Consider the following 26,702-nt stretch of genomic DNA (forward strand, 5'->3'; position numbering starts at 1 on the left):
CAATATGGTGTTATGCCACAGACAGAAGGCACAGCAAACAGCCAGTAGTTGAGACGCCACCGCTGCCACAGGTCAGCTATGTGACCCAGGTGCAAATCTCATCACTTCCTGTCTGGTTCTGCTTCTGTGGATGTAGAATGGGGCAATCAATGACTGTCTTGCTCGGTTGGCCAGACGTTTAATGTGTCAACCACCCAGGCCCAACATGTTGGGAGTTCATGTACACCAACCATTTTCCTACTTGTTTTCTGTATCTCCTTTTTTTTTGGTGGTTTTTTGATACAGGGTCTGGTGTCACCCAGGCTGGAGTGCAATGGCGCAATCATAGCTCACTGCGGGCTTGACAACCCCAGCTCAAGCAATCCACCCCCCTCAGACTCCCAAGTAGTAGGCAACACAGATGTGTGCCGCTACGCCCAGCTATATTTTTTTTTTTTTTTTTTTTTTAACTTTTTGTAGAGACAAGGTCTCTCCATGTTGCCTAGGCTGGTCTTGAACTCCTGGGCTCAAGCGATCCTCCCACCTCGGCCTCTCAAAGCGTTAGGATTATGTAAAAGCATGAGCCACTTCACCCACCTGTCGCATCTTTTTGTTCCTTCTTTACTGCCTTATTTTGCAGAAAGTAGCTATTTTCTAGTATAACATTAATTACTTTAATTATTTTTAACTTATCTCTCATCCCCTTTGTTATTACCCTTATTATCTATGTTACAAACCCAACCATACAGTGTTAATCTTGTTTTAAAAAGCTAAGAGAAAAAATATAGAGTTTTTTTAACCTTCTAATTTGCCATTTATACTTCTGTTGATTCCTTTGTGTAGATTAGAATTACACAATTTATGGCTAAAGAAAATAAATATGGTCAAAAGTCACCAGTGTCCTCATTCACTGTAGGTTGCTGGAACAGAATTTACCCTACACTTCCGTAAGACATCTGACATTTGCACAGGGCTTTGTAAGGTCCAAAGTACTTTTGTTGTCTGTGGTTTGTCTCACGAAACCCACAGTCCTTTGTGAGCAAATGCAAGGCAGTGTCTTACTGGCCGGAAAACCACCCTGGATTAATAAAAGATGCCTCCTTTCCTCTTCACTTTCTGAGCAACTGGGGCGCTGCTCTGGCAGCAGAACATTCTTTTTTATTTTTTGTAGAGATGGGATCTCACTGTGTTGCCCAGGCTGGTCTTGAACTCCTGGCCTCCAGTGATCCTCCTGCTCTGGACTCCCAGAGTTCTGGGATCTCAAGTCTGAACCACTGCAGCTGGCCCAGAACGTTCTTCCGAAACAATTATAAATTTGTTTCAAAATACACGAGGCCTTTGGGGTCAGGCTGTACTGCTTTTCAAAGGTTAGGTTAGCCCTAACTTGTCCACACCGACTTGTATCTGAGCTTTTCCTAGCCACCTTTTTTTTTTTTTAATTAATTTATTTATTTTTCTGAGATGGAGTCTCACTCTATCGACCAGGCTAGAGTGCAGTGGCACCGTGTCGGCTTACTGCAACCTCCGTCTCCTGGGTTCAAGCAATTCTCCTGCCTCAGCGTCCCGAGTAGCTGGAATTACAGGTACCCACCACCACGCCTGGGTAATTTTTATATTTTTAGTAGAGACAGGGTTTCACCATGTTGGCCAGGCTGGTCTCAAACTCCTGACCTCAAGTGATCCACCCGCCTTGGCCTCCCAAAGTGCTGGGATTACAGGCATGAGCCACCGCTCCCAGCCTCTTGGCTACTTTTTATACCAAGATCAAGTTGCTGGGGGTTTGAGGAAGGAATGGGGCAGAGGAATATACGTGTCATGTGCTGTAACAGTGGTCCCAGAAAATTATGATACTGTTTTTATTGTACCTTTTCTTTTCTTTGACAAAGTCTTGCTCTGTCAACCAGGCTGGAGTGCAGTGGCACCATCTTGCTTCACTACAACCTCCACCTCCTGGGTTCAAACAATTCTCATGCCTCTGCCTCCCAAGTAGTTGGGATTACAGGCGTGTGCCACCATGTCTGGCTAATTTTTGTATGTTTTGTAGTGATGGGGTTTTGCCATGGTGGCCAGGCTGGTGAACTCCTGACCTCAAGTGATCTGCCTGCCTTGGCCTCCCAAAGTGCTGAGATTAAAGGCGTGTGCCACCAGGCCCAGCCCACTGTACCTTTTCTATGTTTGGGTAAATTTAGATACGCAAATACCACTGTGTTACAGTTGTCTAAGATATTTAGTATAGGAACATGCTGTACTGGTTTGTAGCCTAGAGCATATAGTATCTAGCAATAGCCTAGGCATGTCGTAGGCCATATTGTCTAGGTTTGTGTGCGTGTACTCTATGGATATTGACACACCACTGATATCCCCTAACAATATGTTTCTCAGAACATGTCCCTGTGATGCATGGCCATGTATTTCCTCCATATTAATCCTTCCTTGCAGCCAGAGAGAACTAACGCTTATTAATTTTGATTTTGTTTTTTTCAAGACAGTCTCGCTGTGTCGCCCAGGCTGGAGTGCAGTGGTGCAACCTCAGCTCACTGCAACCTCTGCCTCCCAGGTTCAAAAGATTCTCCTGCCTCCGTCTCCCGAGTAGCTGGGACTACAGGCATATATCACCATGCCCAGCTAATTTTTGTATTTTTTTTTTTTTTGTCTTGAGACGGAGTTTCACTCTTGTTGCCCAGGCTGGAGTGCAATGGCACGATCTCGACTCACTGCAACCTCTGCTTCCTGGGTTCAAGCGATTCTCCTGCCTCAGCCTCCCGAGTAGGTGAGATTACAGGCACATGCCACCACTAATTTTGTATTTTTAGTAGAGATGGGGTTTCTCCATGTTAGTCAGGCTGGTCTCAAACTCCTGACCTCAGGTGATCTGCCCACCTCAGCCTCCCAAAGTGCTGGGATTACAAACATGAGCCACCACACCTGGCCTAATTTTTGTATTTTTAGTAGAGACGGGGTTTCACCATGTTGGCAGTGCTTATTAATTTTGAAAGCTTCCAAGCCTTTACTTGGAATGCCTAACAACACAAGACAGCAGATTATGCAGAAGAAAAGGGCAGGCCCTTGGCCTGGGTACTCTGGACAATGGGTTTGTGTTCTTGGAGACTTTGTATCATCACCACAGAATGGGTTTTCTAGAAATGGGCATTCATCCCTTGCATCAAATAAAGCAGTGCCTATTCTCATCTCCCTAGGCCAACTAAAGTGTTTGAGGCATCAGGCATGATGGTTCTCACCTGTAATCCCAGCACTTTGGGAGGCCAAGGAGAGAGGATTGCTTAAGCCTAGGAGCTGGAGATCAGCCTGGGCAACATAGTGAGACGCCAACTCTACAAAAAATAAAATACAGAAAACATTAGCTGGGCACAGTGGCGCATGCCTGTAGTCCTAGCTACTCGGGGGGCTGAGGCAGGAGATCACTTGCGTCCAGAAGGTTGAGGCTACAGTGATACAGTGAGCTAAGGTTGTGCCACCGCACTCCAGCCTAGGGACAGAGCAAGACTGTCTCGAAAAAAACCAAAAGAGTATTTGAAACCTGCCCTAACTGCCCTCCTTCAGTTTCCCAATTGGTGCAGGTCCCTGGAGCTAAATCAAAACAAAGGTTGGGGGCTCTGTGCAAACAGTCCTCACAGGATAGGAAGCTCCAGGAAGGGTGAGTGATGGAGAGGGGTGGGCACCTCTGGGCAGCGGCCCCCCTGTCCAGGATGCCTCAGTCACAGGGTGGGAGCACTATGCAGAGAAGGGGTCCCTGAGGGTAGGAAAGATTCACCTGCAGCCTCCACACCTTCAGGGCAGATGGGATAGCTCACTACAGCCAAACAAAACTGAGGTCACAACTCTTGCACAGCACTGTTGATATTCGCAATAGCCAAAAAGCAGAAACAACCCAAATGTCCATCAACTGACGAATGGATTTTTTAAAAATGTGGTCCATCGAAATAGTGGAGTATTACGTGGCTATAAAAAGTTATGACGTACCACTGGACACGGTGGCTCATGCCTGTAATCCCAGCACTTCGGGAGGCCGAGGCTGGTGGATCACCTGAGGTCAGGAGTTCAAGACCAACCTGACCAACATGGTGAAACCCCCATCTCCACAAAAACTACAAAAAAAATTAGCTGGGTGTGGTTGTGTATGCCTGTAATCCCAGCTACTCAGGAGGCTGAGGCAGGAGAATTGCTTGAACCCAGGAGATAGAGGTTGCAGTGAGCCAAGATTGCGCCATTGCACTTCAGCCTGGGTGACTAGCGAAACTCCATCTCAAAAAAAAAAGTAGGCCGGGCGCGGTGGCTCAAGCCTGTAATCCCAGCACTTTGGGAGGCCGAGACGGGTGGATCACGAGGTCAGGAGATCGAGACCATCCTGGCTAACACGGTGAAACCCCGTCTCTACTAAAAAATACAAAAAACTAGCCGGGCGAGGTGGCGGGCGCCTGTAGTCCCAGCTACTTGGGAGGCTGAGGCAGGAGAATGGCGTAAACCCGGGAGGCGGAGCTTGCAGTGAGCTGAGATCTGGCCACTGCACTCCAGCCTGGGCGACAGAGCGAGACTCCGTCTCAAAAAAAAAAAAAAAAAAAAAAAAAAGTAATGAAGTACTGATACATGCCACGACACAGGTGAGCCTTGGAGAATTATGCTAAAGAAAGAAGCCAGTCGTAAAAGGCCACATATTATATGATTCCATTTATACGAAATGTCTAGAACAAGAGAATCCCTGGAGACAGAAGGCAGGTTAGCTTGAGAGGCAGGATGAGTGTGTAGATTCTGGGAGTGATGGCTAAGGCGTGTGAATTTTATTTAGGTAATGAAAATATTCTAAAATTGATTGTGGTGGTTATAGCACAACATTGCGAATATGCTAAACACCGCTGAATCATATGCTTACAAATGGTAGTTTGTCAACTGAATTGTATCTCAATCATTTTTTAAACATTAAATTAAAAAATGAGATAACATGCCTAAGTTGACACACTAGTTATTACTTTCCTCTACTAATAAAATGGGATTGGAGTTTGCTTGTTCACTTTTTTTCCCCTTTCTTTTTATCCCCCACTGTGCACCACGTTCTTCTCCAAAGCTGCTGCAGTAAACCCCGCACTTGTAGGATGGGGTGTGATCTCACCAGAGTAATTAACATTGACTTCCTAATGCTGAGACCAAGGCTGTGTGGCAGGCAGGGTTCTTAGCTGCAAACCAGAGCATGAAACTGGCTGAGTTAGCAGAAATGGAATTTACCAAAAAGATGGTTCAGAGCTTAGAGACTTGCTGAGAAGGTGGAAAGCTGAAGCACAGAAAATGTAGGGGGAGTTTGGGGAAAAAAATCTGAACACTCAGGATCGTCAAAGGTTGTTTTTAGCCTAGATTCCAAAGGGTAAAGCAACTGGCTTTTTAGTCATTAAACAGGCTGGGTGCGGTGACTCACACCTGTAATCCTAGCACTTTGGGAGACTGAGGTGGGGAATCACTTGAGACCAGGAATTCGAGACCTATCTAGTGAAGCCCCCATCTCTACCACAAATACAAAAATTAGCCAGGCATGGTGGTGTATGCTTGTGATCCCGGCTACTCGGGAAACTGAGGTAGGGGAATCACTTGAGACCAGGAATTCGAGACCTACCTGATGAAGCCCCCATCTCTACCACAAATACAAAAATTAGCCAGGCATGGTGGTGTATGCTTGTGATCCCGGCTACTCGGGAAACTGAGGTAGGGGAATCACTTGAGACCAGGAATTCGAGACCTACCTGATGAAGCCCCCATCTCTACCACAAATACAAAAATTAGCCAGGCATGGTGGTGTGTGCCCATAATCCCGGCTACTCAGGAGACTGAGGTGGGAGGATCACTTGAGCCTGGTAGGTGAAGGTTGCAGTGAGCTGAGATCGTGACACTGCACTCCAGCCTGGGCTACAGAGTGAGACACTGTCTGATCTCAGTAACCTCCACCTCTCAGGTTCAAGCGATTCTCCTGCCTCAGCCTCCCAAATAACTGGGATTACAGGCACCCGTCGCCACACCTGGCGACTTTTTGTATTTTTAGTAGAGACGGGGTTTCACCATGTTGACCAAGGTATTCTTGAACTCCTGACCTCAAGTGATCCTCCCTTCTCGGCCTCCCAAAATGCTGGGATTACAGGTGTGAGCCATTGTGCCTGGCCCAGAGACAACTTTTTATTATCTATTCCCCCTGGAAAAAGAGGACATAAGGAGTTTGGGAGAAAGTACATGGAAGGAAAAAATGTAACAACCATCAGCAGACTTAGGGAAACTCAGCAGAGTAACACACCATTTCATTATACAGAAAACATCACCCTAACACACGATTATTTTTTAGTTAAGATGCAATCCTGAGGCCGGGCGCGGTGGCTCAACGTAGTACCAGCTACTCGGGAGGCAGGAGAATGGCATGAACCCAGGAGTCGGAGCTTGCAGTGAGCCGAGATCGCGCCATTGCCGCTCCAGCTTGGGCGACAGAGTGAGACTCGGTCTGGTAAAAAAACAAAAACAAAAAAACAGCACTACTGGGCCAGGCCCGGTGGCTCATGCCTGTAATCCCAGGACTTTGGGAGGCCGAGCCGGGTAGATCACAAGGTCAGGAGATCGAGACCATCCTGGCTAACGTGGGGAAACCCTGTCTCTACTAAAAATACAAAAAATTAGCCGGGCGAGGTGGCGGGCGCCTGTAGTCCCAGTTACTAAGGAGGCTGAGTCAGGAGAATGGTGTGAACTTGGGAGGCGGAGCTTGCAGTGAGCTGAGATTAGGCCACTGCACTCCAGCCTGGGCGACAGAGCAAGACTCTGTCTAAAAAATAAAAAATAATAATAAAATTTTAAAAAAGATGCACTCCTGATGCCTCTTGTTCAGTGACTGGCCTCCACTGCCCCCTGACACATGGAGGGAACCAGAGACTCTCCTAGTATTTTTGAAGAGTCACAGATGGCATCCATGTCACTCTACTTCTCTAACTCCTTGCAGCCATGCCCTCCTCTCCATTGGTCGGCTCACACAGAAAAAAGACCCTTTTCTATTTCCCCGCATCCCACACATTCAACGTTCCCATGAGGAAGTGACTTTGCTTAAGGGTTTAAAGGCTTGCTACATCACAGCCCAGTAGATCCTGTCTTTAAAGTCTCTGAGCCCTGTCAAAGGTGTTATGCCAAATAGCCATCTTGGTGGTATTCCACAGCCCAAGTCTTACCAGCTGACCATTTTTCTCCCTGCTCATGTAGCTCATTTGAATGGAACACGGGAGCCCCAGGAAGAGCTACCTAGACGAACCGATCGATCAGTGAGAGTCCTGGAGCCCAAATTCAGAGGAGAGGAGGGCAAAGTCAAAAGCTGCTTTCATGTCCCAATTTGCATTCTGTCAGTCACTGCCTAAATGAAAATGTTTTTGAAAAAATCAACTTGATTTTTGTACCCAGTTTCAACAATCCTTTGTGGGAAAGGACCACAGGAAAAAAATGAAAGGCATCTATATATAAAATCTTTATTACAGGCAGTATTGGTCCATACACTAACACAATACCAACAGTACAAGTTTAATCTTTCAAAATCATCATTTAAACAGCAAAAGACCAAGAAATAAAATTTGAGTCAATTAATTATTTTTCAAAATATTCTCAATGCACATTATCCTTAATTCCCTTATTATAGTGAAACATACAAATACAGAAAAATACCCCATTTAACAAATACTAGTGTTAAATGGTTATTTGGCTTAAAATCTGAGTTAAGAAAATCCTTTTTAGCAACCTACATACAGATAAGTAGCAAACTTTATTATATTAAACAAATTCATTCTGCTAAAACATGTAAAGAATTTCATCCATCATGTATTCTGATCCCAGTACAAGTGTTTATTCTCTTACCGTCATGATTCTTATATGAAGGACCAACTCAAAGAGTTGTCCTAGATATAACCTTATCCTCTTCCCCAACACACTTCATCCAAAAGTCTGTTCAACAGATGGCAACCGGGTAGCAGTCACTTCACCATCTGATGCCAATGGTTCCGTGAGAGCGTGGCCAGGCCTGTGAAACAGCCCATTTTCCTACCTACTGTGGGTTGCTGCTCAGGAGGAACGATATACGCCAATACAAGCAGAAAATCTGCAGCTCCTCTGCTATGTGCCTTAGAACACTTTCAATTTTTCTGGTCAATGCTCTGATTAGGTATCATACATAAAAGCCAGCATATTAGTTTAAATCTTTAAACAAAAAACTATATTTTCCAAAGTCATTATCATTTGGGCCAATTAAGTGATCTTTTCGTGCTTTGTTGAGCTTCATCTTTAGGGCATCTCTTCTTTCTTCCCATTCATGAAGTTCGGCGTTTCCGTGTGCAAATTTACAGCTGTTTCCTTCTGGGCAGGTGCCATTCATATACCTGTGAGGACAAGTCAGGTGCTCAGTGTCCACAAGTTGTTTCTAAAAATCGTGTCATGATTCTTGAAACTGTATACTTCACTAGCTTTATGATTTGCATACAACTTTTAGTTAGGAATCTCAAGCCTAGAAAGGTAATTATTTTATAGCCATGACATCTACAATAGAAAAATCAGTATTTTATTTAAATGTACTCTATGAAAGTACTGACTGACAGGAGAAAAAAGACTATAGTTGTTCCTGATGTAGTAGAAAGAAATCAGAGGTGGCATCAAGGAAAAAATGTCTTCAATAGTTTTAAGGATCACATGGATCTAAATTAGGGAATTAAATATTAACAGTGATTTAATAAAATGAGCAATTCAGAATTAGTTTTTCACTGGAAAACCTTTTTTTTTTTTTTTTTTTTTTTGAGACAGAGTCTCACTCTGTTGCCCAGGCTGGAGTATAGTGGCGCAATCTCGGCTGACTACAACCTCCGCCTCCTGGGTTCAAGTGATTGTCCTGCCTCAGCCTCCTGAGTAGCTGGGATTACAGGCACCTGCCACCACGCCTGGTTAATTTTTGCAGTTTTAGTAGAGATGGGGTTTTGCTGTGTTGGCCAGGCTGGTCTCAAACTCCTGGCCTCAAGTGACCCAACCACCTCAGCCTCCCGAAGTGCTGGGATTACAGACGTGAGCCACCATGCCCGGCCGCGTTGAAAAACTTTCTAAGAAAACTTAAACAAAGGAGTGATACATACTAACATCTTCCTTTGATCTAAGTTCTAGATTTTAAATATAATGTAAAAGCCATCTCAAATCTGATGAACATTTACTGTGAGCAAAGGTTATGGCAAAGGGTTTGAGAATCACAGCTGTGAACACAAAGGTCATTTGGGCAAACTGGAATGAACATGCTTCTCTATTCAATTATCCTAAGACATTTCAAATTAGTATTGGAAGACTATTAAGTCTTTTCATATAATCTAAGAAGAGTGAAAGGAATGGTTTGATGAGCAATGAAACACTTTGAGCCAAAACCCAAGAATTTTTCAGGGTCTGTGAGAGCACAGCAACATTAGAACTTTAACACCCAGGTATTCCGTGTCAGCTGACATGTCCATGAAAATCTGACATCAGCAATTCTGACATGGAAAACTGTAGAAACCTACATACCTATCACAAATACTGAAATAGCCTGTTGGGAAGCGGTGCTGCCAGCAGTACTGGTCGTCCTCAGTGTGGAAAACCTTCTCTTTGTGCTTCTCGGAGGAGATGTGGCCCTGCCACTGCTTCTCACTGTTGCAGTTTTTCCCACACATCCAGCAGTGAAAGTCCACCTAATGTGCAGCAAAGACAAATGTCCCATCAGTCACCTGATCTAAGACCCAGACTCAATTCCAGGGAGCCCAGGCTGGTGAGAGAGCCAGGCAAGACATACAACTCACGTTAGAAATAGGGACAAGGAAAGGACCGCAGCATGGGGACGCAAGCCAGCACTCAGGACACAGAGAAGAAGGGTGACAAATGCTGCCACCTGTCCAGGAAATCGCCGGTAAAGAGGCAATAGGAGCTGGTGTGCAAACAAGGATGTTTGCTGGGAGAACAAGAGGCAGGTGCAAACAAGGATTCAGGGAAGAATTAACACCATGAGGAAACAGAGAGGATGGGAAAGACTAGGACATGCCAACTCCAAAAGGACGAGCAGCAGCTCCATTCAGTGTACGTGAACTGAGCCTCTGCTATGGCATCAGGAATGTAAAGACACTGCCCCTGTGGGGAACAGACCTATGCAAAAGGAACTGTGATGGTGGGATTTAAGTGTTACAACAGATGCAAACTGTAAGTGTTGGATAGTATTTCCCAAATGTCCTGGGCAATAATTATCTGCAACACTGGATAAAACCAGATTTGAACTCATTCAGTGTAGGGTATAAATGAAGATTTTTTATTACTTTGTTTTTTTAGAGACATGGTCTCACTGTCATCCAGGCTACAGTAAGGTGGTGTGATCATAGCTCACTGTAGTCTCGAACTCCAGGGCTCAAGTGATCCTCCCACTTCAGCCTCCTGAGTTGCTAGGATTACAGGTGCAAGCCACCACACCCAGTTCCAAGACTCTTTATTATGAAACACCCCAGGTAAGCCTTATTTATTTATTTGTTTATTTTTGAGACAGAGTCTCACTTTGTCACCTAGGCTGGAGTGGAGTGATGCAATCTTGGCTCACTGCAACCTCCATCTCCCAGGTTTAAGCAATTCTCCTGCCTCAGCCTCCTAAGTAGCTGGGATTACAGGCACCTGCCACCATGCCCAGCTAATTGTTTGCATTTTTAGTGGAGAAGGGGTTTCACCAAGTTGGCCAGGCTGGTCTCGAACTCCTAATCTTAGGTGATCCACCCACCTCAGTCTCCCAAAGTGCTGAGATTACAGGCATGAACCACCATGCCCGGCCCCAGGTAAGCCTTATGATCCAGCAAGTCGAGGTGGCCTGCTCTAGAAACACCAAGGAGCAGCCGGGCACAATGGCTCACGCCTATAATCACAGCACTTTGGGAGGCCGAGGCAGGAGAAGTGCTTGAGCACAGGAGTTTGAGACTAGCGTGGGCAACAAGGCAAAATCCCCATCTCTACAAAAAATACAAAAATTAGCCAGGCGTGGCAGTGAGCACCTGTAGTTCTAGCTACTCGGGAGGCTGAGGTTGGAGGACCACCTGAGCCCAGGAGGCAGTGGCTGCAGTAAGCCATAATCGTGCCACTGTACTCCAGCCTACATGACAGAGTGAGACCCTGTCTCAAAAAAAAAAAAGGAAGGAAGGAAGAAAAAAATACATATATATAATAAACACTAAGGAGCACTTAAGTAAAGGTAGCAAGGGAATCAATGTGACAAAGGTAGACATTCACAGGGCATGCCAGAAGCAGAGAGACGCTGCGCAAGGCCAGGCCACACACAAGCCTGTAATGGGCGGTGAAACTGCATCCGACTGAATCAACAGAGAGACTGAGGTGCCAAAAAACAAGAAATAAGGGCAGTAACACATATGCTTATGTAAACTTTTTAAACCACATCAAGCAGAACTATAGCTTTTTTTTTTTTTTTTTTTTTTGAGACGGAGTCTCACTCTGTCGCCCAGGCTGGAGTGCAGTGGCCGGATCTCAGCTCACTGCAAGCTCCGCCTCCCGGGTTTACGCCATTCTCCTGCCTCAGCCTCCCGAGTAGCTGGGACTACAGGCGCCCGCCACCTCGCCCGGCTAGTTTTTTGTATTTTTTAGTAGAGACGGGGTTTCACTGGGTTAGCCAGGATGGTCTCGATCTCCTGACCTCGTGATCCACCCGTCTCGGCCTCCCAAAGTGCTGGGATTACAGGCTTGAGCCACCGCGACCGGCCAGAACTATAGATTATTTAAGAATAAATGCAGCCAGGCATGGTGGCTCACGCCTGTAATCCCAGCACTTTGGGAGGCTGAGGCAGGCGGATCACCTGAGGTCGGGAGTTCAAGACCAGCCTGACCAACATGGTGAAACTCCATCTCTACTGAAAATACAAAAATTAGCCATGCGTGGTGGCCGGTGCCTATAGTCCCAGCTACACGGGAGGCTGAGGCAGGAGAATTGCTTGAACCTGGAAGGCAGAGGTTGCAGTGAGCCAAGATCATGCCACTGCACTCCAGTCTGGGCGACAGCGAGATTCCATCTCAAAAAAAAAAAAAAAAAAAAAAGAATAAATGTGTCATCCATAGGTAAACATGGCCTGGAAAAATACACACTGGATTGTTCCTCTGGGAAGGGTAACATATGGGGTTCCAACTTTATCTGTAGCATTTTATTTTACAGTAGTAATTACAACAAATTGTTAACATCAGTTAACTTGTGATGGTGGGCTCAGATATTTGTTACATTATCCTGTTCACTTTTTTGAAAATTTTAAAGGAAAACCAAAACAGTTAACAGACCACTGGTAACTTAATGTCCCCAAGAACCATAGAGAGGCCAGACTACAGGCAGTAAGCGGGGAATGTAAGGTCCAGCGGGGTAGACAGCCCACATTGCTGAGCCACCTGCTGGGGCCTCCCACTAGGGAAGAGTCACAGACTCCTCATACTTCACTAATCCATCAGGAGAACCCCACTCGGAGACATAAATAATCTGCCCAGGGTGCCAGGCAAGTAAGGAGAGAAACCAGGACTTGGACTTACAATTCTCTGGCTCCAAAGTCAGAAGGATTGAAGAAAAGATTTTTTCACATGAGGAGACTTAAGCTAGTGGCAGGAAACCACTAGAGAGAGAAGATGAAGACACAGGACAGAGAAGGGCAGGCAGTGAGTGATGGAGCCAGGTTTTGGAGAAGATGGGAAAGAAAAGAAAGGCTGGGCGTGGTGGCTCACACCTGTAATCCCAGCACTTTGGGAGGCTAAGGCAGGCAGATCACCAGGTCAGGAGATCGAGACCATCCTGGCCAACATGGTGAAACCCGTCTCTACTAAAAATACAAAAATTATTTGGTATTTTTACAAAATAATTGCTGGGCATGGTGGTATGAGCCTGTAATCCCAGCTACTTGGGAGGCTGAGGCAGTAGAATCCCTTGAACCAGGGAAGCAGAGTTTGCAGTGAGCCAAAATCACACCACTGCACTCCAGCCTGGTGACAGAGCAAGACTCTGTCTCAAAACAAACAAACAAACAAAAAATGGAAAAGAAAGGCTCCATCAATGGCTCAGCAAAGGGGGGAAATGACCCATGGTACTCACTGTAACTTCAGCATAATCTGTTGGCATGTGAATTTGTTTTCCATTTTCCTTGTTTGACTGACTGGCTACATCTTCACTTTTTTCATTTTTTTGACTCTTTAGCCATAGTTCGTAAAATTGCTCCATATCTTGTACTAAAGAAAAATGAATTACTTTCAGCAGCAGCAACTAAACACCATTTAAATACACACAACTGTGCGCACGTTGTGTATCAGTCAGCATACATTTCAAAAGAAACTCGAGGGGGCTGAAGGAGACTATTGTATTAGACATGGAGAGATCACCCAGTTCAAGCAGCAGGTAAACTCTCATGCATAAGAACTACTTTCAGGACTCTTAGATGGCAAATATTAGTTCTCAAGATTAATTAACCCCTCCTTGCATTTGCACGACACTTTGGGGATGTTTAAAACTCAGAAACCATTATAAACGGCATTGTCACCAAAGCCTCACCACTGCCTGTCGCCCTGCATTTCACACTGTCAGAGCTAGAACCACACAAGGCTACTTACGTGGCTTGGGGGACTTGGAGCTGATACACTCCTCACTGCTTACTGAGAAAGATGAGAAACATACTACTACTGGACCAAGATTCTGACCCTGATGGGAGTCCATCAGTCAAGCCACAGTCCCAGAGGGTGGACATGCTGGGCTGTAACTGACAAGACAACCATGACCAAGTCCTGGACAGCGGCTGCCAGTTGCTTCCTATGGTAAGAACAGGTGTATTCTGCATTATTGCCAAGTGCTAAAGCCGAGGTTTCTCAACCTCCATGCGGTTGACATTCTAGCTAGATAATTCTTTGCTGGGGGCATGCCCTGTGCGTTACAGGATGGTGAGCCTCTACCCTGGCCTCTACCCACTAGATGCCTGAGCAACTTCTGCCAGTCATGACAATGAAAATGTCTCCAGACATTGCCAAATGTCCCCAAGGAAGGGGAGTGGCAAAATTTGTTCCCAGTTGAGAACCACTGTGCTAAAAATTCTGGTGATGAGGATCTGGTCAAAACTTGGCTTTGTTGTCTGTCTAATGGTTTCTAACAATGTATCATCAGGCAAATATTAGAGATAAACTAGAAATTCTTCTTCCTTAAGACCAGTGGTGGCAGGGGTCACTGCAAAAGCCTGGTATGCAAGGGCATCTTCAGTGAGGCCAGACTGCATAGCCTCACTCCTAGCAAGACAGCTAGAGGGAATCCCCTCCACATACCACTAACAATCTATGTGGTTGAAACATGGCAGGCAGCAGTCAAATCTGGTTGGTTCTTATAATCCAGAGACTGCAGTCAGTATACCTTTCATCAGTTTACTTAAGATTAAAGAATAATGACCCTTGTAGTAAAACATTTTATGGTCAAAAGTGAAAGGCTGTCTGCGGCTCCTCTCAAAGGTTCCCACAATAAACTTGGAATTTGACCAGAATAAACATTCTTCCCTTGGACCTCTGATTCTGAGCCTGTTTGATTACTAATGCCTCCCTGAAGAAACCCCAATTTTAACCTGGTTAATTCAGAGGGCAAACTATTTCCAATATGAGCAGATGATCTAATTGAAACAGTCAAGGGAGTACTGAACTTCCCCGGGCCATTTTTTAGGAATACATCTATTACACGTAAGGATGCAGACCTATATATTTATATCCAAATCTGACCTAACCAAACACAGATCAGATGCCAGATCCTACCCCACTGAGGCTGTGCCCACATTTTCCAGGCATCGCCACCAACAGAGCTACTGAAGAAACGGGGCAACCGTTTAGAATGCAAACTGCTTTCTGCGTTCACAGGAAGCTGGCATATTTATAGAGAGGAAAGGAACTTTCAGGCAAGCTAGCTCAAGGACACAGCTCAAAGATTAACTTACTCCCATTCTCCTTCATGTAAGTCCAAACTTCTCTTTCCTCAGGACTATGAGCAAAGGAACAGTTTCCAACATATTGACATTTTTTCCCAGAAGCAATATGGTTGCACAGCTGTATAAAAAAATAGGAATATGATTAAGACAAAGTACACATAGTAAAACTGCCTAATTTTTACATTTTAGCAAAAGAAGCATTATTATCCATGCTAATACTTAGTAATCAAGTTCTAAAGATTAATTTGATTCTATTCAAATTAACTATATGCCCTAAATATATGAGATGATATTAAGGTTTCTATCTCAAAATTTTTCAAAAGAAAATGTCCAAAACAGAGTAAAGCATAGAACATTTTCTAACAAGAAAATGTCTACAAACTCACTTACTCAGAACATTTAATCTCCACAATGAGCATCCCTGGCCCTCTCAGTCTGACAGCTCCTGTTTCCCCTGCCCAACACTAATGATTCCTCCACATCAAGCACTTGAAAGCAGTAAAGAAACTGCAGGCTACTCCAAAGGGTACTGAACAGTGCCAAAACATTTCAGAAATTTAACTTACTTATAACCAGTACTGGAAGCTAACTATGGCCACAATTCACGATATATGCATTATCAGAAGACAGTTATCACACTAGCCATACCATGGAGTTACACAGCTTTCAAATAATACCTCTTCAGGTTATTTGTATTTTTATTTAACAAAGTAAATACAGTGATACTGGTAGGAAAATAGAGTGATGGTGATGAGCAGAACGCAGACTTCCCTAAGAATCATGAACCAGGAACCAAGAAAACCTCCATCACCGAGATCGCATTCTTGAATACCATCAACCTACTTGTCTGTATGAGGTATAAATCCTAGTACAACTCCTTATTAGCTTATCTTAGTTTGTGCTTCAGCGGGAGCTGGCCCTGTATTATTTAGCTTACGTGACATTAAATGCTTAGCATCTGTCACATTTTTCAGAGTTTTGGCTAAAACGTGGTCACCCCCCTTAACACTGCACATTTCCTCCCTTGGTCCAATGTCAGTGACCCCACCCTTAAAATCTTCTGCATAAAGTCAGTACTGGATAAAACAGTCATATTCTTTCCCCCATCAAACCCCAGTAAGTACTTAGTTATATTACTAGGGAAACATTTACCACAGTCTTTCAAAGCTCAATGATAAGGAGCAGGAAGAAGAGCAGGTAAAGGAGAAGGCCGGGCACCATGCCAGGTGTTTACATAACACCATTGCACATAATTATTCCCAATTACACATGAGCAAACTGAGGCTGAATAACTTGACCGGGGCCTTTCTGGCAGACTTTGAAGCCCATTGTCTTTAAGCCTCACCACACTATCTACACACATACACACACAGAGTATAATTTCTTCTGTAAGAAAAAAGGTCCCAGGCCGGGCACGGTGACTCACGCCTGTAATCCCAACACTTTGGGAGGCCGAGGCAGGTGGGTCACTTGAGGTCAGGAGTTCGAGAACAGCCTGGCCAACATGATGAAGCCTCATCTCTACTAAAAAAAAAAATACAAAAATTAGCTGAGCATGGTGGCACATGCCTGTAATCCCAGCTACTTGGGAGGCTGAGGCAGGAGAATGGCTTGAACCCAGGAGGCGGAGGTTGTGGTGACTGGAGATCACACCATTGCACTCCAGCCTGGGTGACAGAGCAAGAAAAAATGCAACCAAAAAAAAAAAGAAAGAAAGAAAAAGAAAAAAAAGGTCCCTTAGCAATACCTAGTATGGCAGGGGGAGAAAAAGAGGAAATAAGCTATTGTAATGTTGCACAGTACTACACCGTGTTCAAGATTAAAGAATAACCAATACTCTAAGCTGCTGCCTCAGGAACCAGGGTTGTTCTCAGTTGTACTCATTTTAACAAAGTACTTGATATACATATTATCTCCATCATCCTTTAAACCACAAGAAATCAGGGTTCCAAATAAACTTCTTTCCCCCTCCTACATAACCCATTGATAAAATCTGAGTCTAAAACTACTCTGGATAAAACACAAACCCACCAACCCCTCAAAAAGACTGGCTGTGTTACTCGTGTAAGTTTTACAAAACTGCAAGGTACTGTAGGTGGTGAAAAATGCATCTACCTCTTCTCCAACTCTTTCTTGCAGTTCAGAGAGAGGCCTCATTTACAAGAGGACTCTACAGTCCATCTGCCCTGCTTCTATGGGCAAAAGGTTCCCTCCATATTTCCTCAATCCGGGTAGAGAGCTTACTACCTGTGGATGCTCCAAGTGTCCCTGTTTGCTAACGCACATGTGAAGTGCCTCTGGACACTCTCCAGACCCTCTCTCTCGTGAAGGAGAAAGTCCGGGACAACTCAAGTGGTTTGCTTGGACAATCATCTTCAAGATCAGGTAAGGTGCTACAGTGTACCAAGATGAAATATGTGAGTGAAATACTATCCTAACTTTAAGTTAGTCTAGTATTTTCTAGTTTTTGAAGAACATGTTCCTCTAACATCGAACATTTTCCTTTGGGTTACTTTTAGAAAGTCCTATAAAGTGAGGTGTCTTGTAGCTACGTATCTCTTGCTGCAGTGAAAGAGACAAGGCATGGTAAAAACAAACTCATCAACAGCATTCGTAATACTGAAAACCTTGGGTCTGGTATCAAACCAAAGAAATCACAATTAAGTAAAATTTGCTCTCATTCCCTCCCCAAAGAGTTACATTTTCCCCATAACTCTTCCTCAGATCCACTATCTATTTACTTTTTCCAAATAACTAATAAAATTCCAATCAATATGAAAACTACTATGGAACCATACATCTACTAAAGGGGAAGGAAAACCAAAGAGGAACCATTTAAATAGCATTATTACTGACGAATACTATTTAAAGGGCTTGAGTTTCAATCTGAATTACTACTATTTTCTAATGATTTGAAATGCCTAATTTAAAAAAAAGTGGCTTAAAAATTACGTATGTACATCAAACTGTAAAGGCATTTGTTTCTTTGTGGGGAGAGGACGGATGTTCATCCACTTCTTACGTTCAATAGACATCACTCTCATCGCACGCCGGTCTTTGGTCCACCTAAGAAAAATGGAGTTCAGAAAAAAACAAAGACACACGAGCAAAAGACATAACACAAAGGGAGAGGCACAAAGTTTGTACCTGAGGAACCAGAGAATTTTTTTCTCAATGCTTCTATAAATACCTTATGATTCTATATTTTCACTTCCTATTATCATTTACAAACATTCTTTATGAACTCTAAACAAAGAATTGATAAAATACAGGAAAAAACCACTACTTTTGAATTCTTATCTACTAGATCCTAAAAATCTCTTCCCTTGTGTTTGTAATTACCGTAAATTATCTATTTTTCTCTCCTCTCTTCAAAGCCTTAAACTTTTTTCTTATGTGTATGATTTTATACCTATAAAACAGAAAATTACAAAATAGGAATTGTTTCCACACACAATACTTACGAATGCCTTGCTTTTGCACTACAATATTTTCTGTTTTTGTCTGGTTCAATGACTTGACCGTTTCTCAGACACTGGGCGCACACAAACTTTATCTTCATATTAAGAAATCCAGGCATCATTTGATTACCAAGTACCTTAAACAATTAAAAGATTCGTTTTAATTTTTTTTTTTTACAGAAAACCAGTTTTCTGATGACAAAATACTAAATCAACATGCATTTTTTCACAACGATATACAATTTCCCATTTTTATCTGACGTGATGACTTGACCATTATATCTGATAACTACATCTCCAATTCTTCCCCCAAATGTAAGAGAATATCGTAAAAGTAGATTATAGATGCCAAACTTTAATTTATGAAACTCATCTTTGAAATTGATGACTAGAATTGTTTTATTTGGGTCAGGGGTGTTGAGGGGAGAGCAATGGAAAAACGAGAGATGCCAGGTGGAAAGCTAAACTATAAAAATAATCTACCCCCCCTTACTCCAAGAATCCATAAAGCCCAGAACTCCAGGTGTTTTGTCAATTAAACTAAATAAGAAAACAGTGTCCTCCACTCTTGGCAGGCATTGTGGGATGCATAATTTTTTTATTATAATCAACTAAAATGCAAATTGTTTTTTCTCATAAGAATGACTCACCTGAATGAACATTAAGAAAGTAACTGGACTGTAAGTGTTAACTGCATCCACCAACAACCAACATCTATTAGGCAATTCCAGAAAGGACACCAAATGCAGAAAGTACACAAGAGAAAAATACCTGCGCTCCAGGTACATTTGCTTCCAAATTCTGCCAATATCGTTTAGATTCTTGAGCAATAGCATCATGTGAGATACCTGGGGAATGTACAAGCCTTCCTTTAAATTATATCTATAAGAGCAACAGCCCACCAATCTGGGTGCAGTTAGACGTGGAGAACCTTCAGCTTCCAAACTATTCTCATACATCCTAATCCATCAGCAAGGATGAAGACCACCTTACTCTTTTTGGAAAGAGAACATACACAAATATAGCTCTTTGTGCCTCCTGAGGAATCTTTCCTCCCAACAACTGCATGTATCAACTCGTATCAGTAATTAATGACATGAGAACACACTCAAAATAGGCAACTCTAAAAATCAAAAGTTTAAAGCTCAGGACAAAATCAATAGTGTCGCCACATCTGGTTGATGGAGAAGGGTAGGTCTCCAAATTTCCAAATTCCATTTTTTTTTTTTTTGGGAGACAGTCTCACTTTATCACCCAGGCTGGGGTGTAGTGGCATGATCGTACCTACTGCAACCTCTGCCTCCCAGGTTCAAGCAGTTCTCATGCCTCAGCCTCCCAGGTAGCTGGGATTACAGGCGCCCGCCACCACGCCCGATTAATTTTTGTATTTTTTGTAGAGATGGGGATTTCACAGTACTGGTCAGGCTGGTCTTGAACTCCTGGCCTCAAGTGATCCATCTGCCTCAGCCTCCCAAAGTAGTGGGATTACAGTCATGAGCCATTACGCCAGGCCCAAATTACTGTTTCATTAAACCCTGTCTGCTTTTGAGGAGACATACTTCTCAGTCACACACAAACCTACCTGTTTCATTTTGCATTATCCACACTTTCAGTTCCACAAGACTATGGGCATAAAAGCACTCATCTTCCCTTAAACAGCCATACCGAACCTCATGTCGACATAAATCAAGCTGACACTGACCATGAAAAGAACGTATTTTGGAGTATTTTACTGTTGTCTCTCGCAAAATGTGGACAAGGCACCTAAGATGAAAACAGTGACATTTTAATATTGTTCTGCCACAGATTTTTCAAATACATATATAACTTCTACATTGACAATACATTTAAAAACAACTTTTTTTTTTTTTTCGAGGCGGAGTCTTGCTCTGTCGCCCAGGCTGGAGTGCAGTGGCGTGGACTACAGGTGCCCGCCACCATGCCCAGCTAATTTTTTGTATTTTTAGTAGAGACGGGGTTTCACTGTATTAGCCAGGATGGTCTCGATCTCCTTACCTTGTGATCTGCCCGCCTCGGCCTCCCAAGTGCTGGGATTACAGGCGTAAGCCACCGCACCCGGCCCTACATTTTAAATTTTTATCAGAAAAAAAAGAAAAAAATCAGTGGGGCCAGGCACAGTGTAATCCCAGCACTTTGGGAGGCCAACGTGGGTGGATCACCTGAGGTCAGGAGTTCGAAACCAGCCTGGCCAACATGTTGAAACCCTGTCACTACTAAAAATACAAAAAATTGGCCAGACGTGAAGGCTCACTCCTGTAATCCCAGCACTTTGGGAGGCCAAAACGGGTGGATAACTTGAGGTCAGGAGTTTAAGACCAGCCCGGCCAACATGGTAAAACCCTGTCTCTACTAAAAATGCAAAAATTAGCTGGGTGTGGTGGCACGCACCTGTAATCCCAGCTACTGGAGAGGCTGAGGCAGGAGAATCGCTTGAACCCGGGAGGCGGAGGTTGCAGTGAGCTGAGATCGCGCCACTGCACTGCACTCCAGCCTTGGAAACAGAACAAGATTTCGTCTCAAAAAAAAAAAAATACAAAAAATTAGCCAGGCCTGGTGGTGGGTGTCTATAATCCCAGCTACTCGAGAGGCTGAGGCAGGAGAATCTCTTAAATCTGGGAGGCAGAACTTGCTGTGAGCCAAGATCATGCCACTGCACTTCAGCCTCGGTGATAGAGCAAGACTCTCTCTCAAAAAAAACAAACAAAAAAACCAAATCACTACATGCAATTGTTGAATTAATTGGGGGGGGGGGGTACTTATATTTTAAGCCATAAAAACCTAAATCCATGTCATGAGAAACTATACATCAATAATGCTTTTCTGTTTTACATAATATATTTAGTTAATTATTCACTTCCCAGCCAAATCTACTAAAAGACATTTTAAAATTTCGTCATTTTTCTTCAGAATAACAACAAATGATGAAAGAGCAGTGCCTGGACAGACACTACTACTAGTTTTTATTCAGATCTAGAAAAATAAACTATTTTGTCATTACAGAAATTAGAAACTATCAACATACTTATTGTCTTCAAACTCATGCTTTGTAACCGGGTGAGAACAAGCAGTAGAATTATCTTTATTTCTTTTACTTATCATTCTAGGCTTATGATCAAAACATTTCTGGAATAGAGAGAGAAAGGTTATCAAAAAAATAGAAAATATAAATTTTGTACCCAGAATATTGTCCTAGTTTCAATATCATTACAAAATTAATACTCAATATGAAGTTTTAATATTCTTTTTGGTAACAGTAGTAGCTATCATTTACTGAATGAATGTTTTATCACATTGCAGGACCAGAGGAATATTTTATTCACAAAAGAGATATTATTTATCATATAAATAAGTGAATATTTATTCATTTACTGAGTGAATGTTTTATCACATGGCAGGACAATACCACTGGGCTTGCAAATTCAACTTTACAATAGAAAATAAGTTTTGGAGAACGCACCTCACAAAGGAATATAAATTCTCCAAGATGCTCCTGGAGAAGTTTGAACACAGTAAGGTTAATCTTTCCATTGCCGCCAAAGAAAGCCTCGCGGCTGAATGCCCCTTTCCGCTCCAGTGTCCACACATCTATCTCCTCTTGGCAATAAGCAAACGTGCAGTGGCCTGAATATCTACATTCCTCCTCAGCAGCAACATCTAGAAAAACAGGGAATGGAAAGACAATGAAAACATGGCAATTGGCCTGTACTCCCAGTTACTTGGGAGGCTGAGGTGGATTCCTTGAGCCCAGGAGTTTGAGGCTGTGGTGAGCAATGATCTTGCCACTGCACTCCAGCCTGGGCAACAAAGCAAGTCCCAGTGTCAAAACAAACAAACAAAAAAAATGATGTTAATTGTTTCCTTAAAGCCAATGAATATAAGTAACATTTAGGGCATCATTTGAACTTGTATAACAATTCATGGGCAGTCTCAAACAATGATATGCATATTATTATCAGGGGATGGATGGTATCAACTCTAAAAAAGAGAAGTACCACAAGCCTTAATTATTTTTATTACAGACTGTGAGAAGAGCCTTGATACTCTCATGGAATACACCTCAGTTGAAAAAAAAAAAATTCACTTAGGGACATTCTAAGCTCACTCACACAAACTTGTTTGACAAACATGAAAATACCAAGTTCTCTCAAAAGCATCTTAAACACTTTTCAAAGCCTTAGCTCAGTGTTTTCATTCTGTTTAGAGAGAACTTAAGGTTTGAGACAGTCGTCTGTTTAAAACCTGGTCATAGGCCAGGTATGGTGGCTCACACCTGTAATCCCAACATTTTGGGAGGCCGAGGCAGGCAGATCATTTGAGGCCAGGACTTCAAAACGAGCCTAACCAACATGATGAAACACATCTCTACCAAAAAATACAAAAATTAGTTGGGCAGGGTGGCACACGCCTGTAATTCCAGCTCTTCGGTAGCTGAGTCATGAGAAAACTGCTTGAACCTGGGAAGCAGAGGTTGCAGGCAGCCGAGATTGCGCCTGTGCACGCCAGCCTGGGAGACAGCGAGACTCTGTCACAAAAAATTAAGAAAGAAATAAATAAAATAAAACCTTGGCCAGTACAGTGGCTGACGCCTGTGATCCTAACACTCTGGGAAGCCCAGGTGGGCAGATAACTTGAGGCCAGGAATTTGAAACCAGCCTAGGCAACATTGCGAAACCCTGTCTCTACTAAAAATACAAAAATTAGCCAGGTGTATCGACGGATGCTTGTAATCCCAGCTACTCGGGAGGCTGAGGCAGGAGAATTGCTTGAACCCAGAAGGCAGAGGTTGCAGTGAGTCGATATTGCACCACTGCACTCCAGCCTGGATGACAGAGTGAGACTATCTCAAAAAAGAAAAAGCTAAAAACAACAGTAAAAAGAATATAAAACATATTAACATCTCAATCCAAGGAACTTGCTATTAGCTCTAAACATTTTTTATAACAGTCAATACCACTATAATAACATAATGGAATAAATTATATATAAATAGATGTTATAATAAATGTAGCAAGCACAGTCCTATACCACATACTGACATTTCAGCCAACTACAGACTGTATATATAATGGTTGTCCCATAAGATTAATACTGTGTTTTTTCTGTACCTTTTCTATGTTTAGATATACAGATACTGTTGCGTTACAGTAGCCTCAGTATTCAGTACAGTAACATGCTGTACAAGTCTGTAGTTTAGGAGCCAGTGACTATGTCATGGATAGGCTAGGTGCATTGTCGACTACACCGTTGAGGTTTGTGTAAGTAAACCTTACACAAATACATTTCTCAGAATGTATCCCTGTCATTAAGCTAAGCATGACTGTAGTTCATCACTTATGTAATGTATACTAATTAATTACAGTATATACCTTTACATATATAATATGGTCCTTCATAATTTGTTTTTGTTGGTCTTGGACGTATTTTTTTCCATGATTTATCTTCAACATTCTTTATCCTACCGATTAAAATATCTTTCTTACACTTATGATCTATATTAGCATGGTAAGTGAAATCCATTAACTTAGGGCCTGAAAAAGATGTAAAGAGGATTGCTCATATGCACAAAAAATATCATTTCATTTTACAGGTAAATTTACAAGCAGACATGAACAGATGAACATCAATTATTAAATTCCCACAGAAATCCCACTTCCACAACCCTAAAATGTAAGCAGGCTACTAAGGTAGATTTTTGCCTTTTATATTTTATCAGACAACACAATGTTCTATTCAACTCCACTCCTGCCAAAAAAAATACCCTTACTTAACTTTAGGGGAAATAATCTGGAGAGGAATTTTGACAGCTTATAAAAGTAAAGAACACTGTTAAACTAAGAAAGAAAATGAAGTTGACTCCAATCAGAATAAACTGTGTTTATGTCACTTGATTTAAGGTAAAGATATGAAACAATCTAACAAAGCATTTAATTTTCATATATACGGTATTGTATTCTGGTCTTATAATGCTGTTTTCTAGTCCTTGCTCTATTTGAAAATAATCAACTTCTTAAGCATATACTGAGAACATAAGGAGTTTCATTAAAATTTTAATAAGCTTCCAAAAATAGGTAAATATTCTATTCTACATGATTCTATAAATAAAATTACATCAAGTAAAAGCAGAGATTTATCCTATTACCCTCCAAACGCACTCAGTCAGTAACTGCTACTTGTTTAGGAAGAATTCAAAATAGGGATCATAATAACTGATGTTGTTCACATGTATTTACAAATTCCTAAGAACTTTCAAGGTTACGAACAAGCAGTTTAATACTCTCTGCGTGTTTGTTTGGTCCTGACCTGATTTTACAAAACAGATCTGGCAAGCTTGTCTCAATTCATGGGTTCCTTCGAGGGGATGTCTTGGAGTCACTGATGAAGATGGTTTGGTAACTGCGCTTCCAAAAAAGTTTCCGAAGTCATTTCTAGGCTGACTTGAAATTCCTAGGAAATTCTCCGAGGCAAACAAACTACCTGGTCCATTCATCTGCAAGAAAAATAAGAAGGAAAAAAAAAAAAAAACAACAGCCAACAAATATTGCATTATCACTGAAGAAAGGAACTGAATGCATCTGAAAAATAAGATAATCTTCATAAACTGAGGTCAGTACTACTCCATTCTTAATGCTCTTCTATCTTAAAAACTGTCTCTCTCTACATTTTTCTCTCTTTTGGTTTCTAGGCACCCCCCACTTTTTTGATCCTCCATATTATAGTAAGTTCTACTGCAAAAGTACACACGCTTTACATGCCCTGATCTTATATTTCCTTGATTTGTTTATGCTGTACTAAAGCCTCTTACACTTTCTGCAATACTGATTAATTTGCTATGACAGATCAAGTCTTAAACACAAAGCCATTATTACTAGATGTTCCAGAAGTCTTACTTTAACACAATTTCCTACAGCACACACAAAATTTAAGGGAGACTGTCATGTTCATTCAAATAACTCAGTTACTTAAGTAACTATTTTCAATTCAAGCGATGTATTTACAAAAGAGGAAGTGGCACTTACAAGTAAAAGGGAAGAATTACTGTTGTTAAGCGGTGTTCCCTCTCTAGAAGTTGAGGTGGACAGATCTAAAATAATAAAAAAACTTCAACAGACCTTTTCATTCTGATCATGTAATAAGAACATCAGGGCTTAGTAGCTTACTGGCTATGGCCTCCCACGCTATTCTCCCATCCCAATTTCTAGAAATTTTCTTGCTCAGTGTTGACACCCAAACAGGGCTCTAGAGTCTTTGCTTTCCTCTAGAAACCAAGGGCATAGTCAAACAAATTTAAATAAAAACCTATTTTCAGAGAAATAAGCTAAGGCAGGGCCCACCAACTACAACTACTAAAAACACCAATAAAATTCTTTATATTCAAAAATGGGAACCTTTTGAAAATATGGGGCTGGGTGCAGTGGCTCACATCTGGCAATCCCAGCACTTTGGGAGGCCGAAGTGGGCAGATCACAGGAGGTCAGGAGTTTGAGACCAGCCTGGCCAACATGGTGAAACCCCTTCTCTACTGAAAATACGAAAAAAAATTGCCAGGTGTGATGGCAGCCACCTGTAATCCCAGCTACTCAGGGAGCTAAGGCAGGAGAATCGCTTGAACCCAAGAGGCAGAGGTTGCAGTGAGCCAAGATCTCACCACTGCACTCCAGCCTGGGCAACAAAGTGAGACTGTCTCAAAAAAAATGAAGCAGGAACTGACCTAACATTTAAAAAAAAAAAAAAAATCAGTAAAGTTTTCAATTACTTTCTCTTTTTTGTTATTTGTTTTTTTTTGAGACAGGGTCGCATTCTGTCACCCATGCTAGAGTGCAAGGGCGTGATCTTGGCTCACTGCAGCCTCAACCTCCTAGGCTCGAGGAATCCTCCCACCTCCACCTCCCGAGTAACTGGGATCACCGGCACATACCACATCCAGCTAATTTTTATACTTTTTGTAGAGACAGGGTTTCACCATGTTGCCCAGACTGGTCTCAAACTCCTCAGGCTAGTCTCAAACCCCTGAGCTCAAGGGATCCTCCTGCCTCGACCTCCCAAAGTGCTGGGATTACAGGTGTGAGCCACCGCGCCTGGCCTGCTTTCTTTTTCTTAGTCTAGCACTCAATTATTTTCTCTCTGCCCTTCTGTCTCCCATATACTTTAATTTCTTCCATTGTAAATCTTTAAGTCAATTATGTAAGATTTTTGCCGTTTTAGCCATGTAACAATGCCTTCAAAAAAATATTTTTCTAGTGATTGTTTGTATATATGTTAA

The 26,702-nt window shown here is 42.5% G+C and overlaps 1 protein-coding gene across 3 annotated transcripts in view; it reads right to left on the reverse strand.

The window, feature by feature from the left end:
- Window positions 1–7,458: 7,458 nt before the first annotated feature.
- Window positions 7,459–26,702, reverse strand: part of ZC3H7A (zinc finger CCCH-type containing 7A) — a 48,565-nt gene continuing 29,321 nt past the window's right edge. For all 3 annotated transcript variants that reach the window (XM_037989842.2, XM_073015177.1, XM_037989843.2), the window contains exons 11-23: window positions 25,459–25,523; window positions 24,743–24,929; window positions 23,809–23,970; window positions 21,900–22,096; window positions 21,465–21,565; window positions 20,004–20,185; window positions 19,193–19,269; window positions 18,425–18,558; window positions 17,921–18,026; window positions 14,970–15,078; window positions 13,106–13,239; window positions 9,529–9,692; window positions 7,459–8,372 (exon numbers count right to left, since the gene is read on the reverse strand). In XM_037989842.2, the coding sequence (XP_037845770.1) occupies window positions 8,183–8,372; window positions 9,529–9,692; window positions 13,106–13,239; window positions 14,970–15,078; window positions 17,921–18,026; window positions 18,425–18,558; window positions 19,193–19,269; window positions 20,004–20,185; window positions 21,465–21,565; window positions 21,900–22,096; window positions 23,809–23,970; window positions 24,743–24,929; window positions 25,459–25,523 (1,808 nt within the window). In that variant the 3' untranslated portion in view covers window positions 7,459–8,182. The remainder of the gene's footprint in view (window positions 8,373–9,528; window positions 9,693–13,105; window positions 13,240–14,969; window positions 15,079–17,920; window positions 18,027–18,424; window positions 18,559–19,192; window positions 19,270–20,003; window positions 20,186–21,464; window positions 21,566–21,899; window positions 22,097–23,808; window positions 23,971–24,742; window positions 24,930–25,458; window positions 25,524–26,702) is intronic.

Source organism: Chlorocebus sabaeus, chromosome 5, assembly GCF_047675955.1.
Source record: "Chlorocebus sabaeus isolate Y175 chromosome 5, mChlSab1.0.hap1, whole genome shotgun sequence".
NCBI classification, from domain to species: domain Eukaryota; kingdom Metazoa; phylum Chordata; class Mammalia; order Primates; family Cercopithecidae; genus Chlorocebus; species Chlorocebus sabaeus.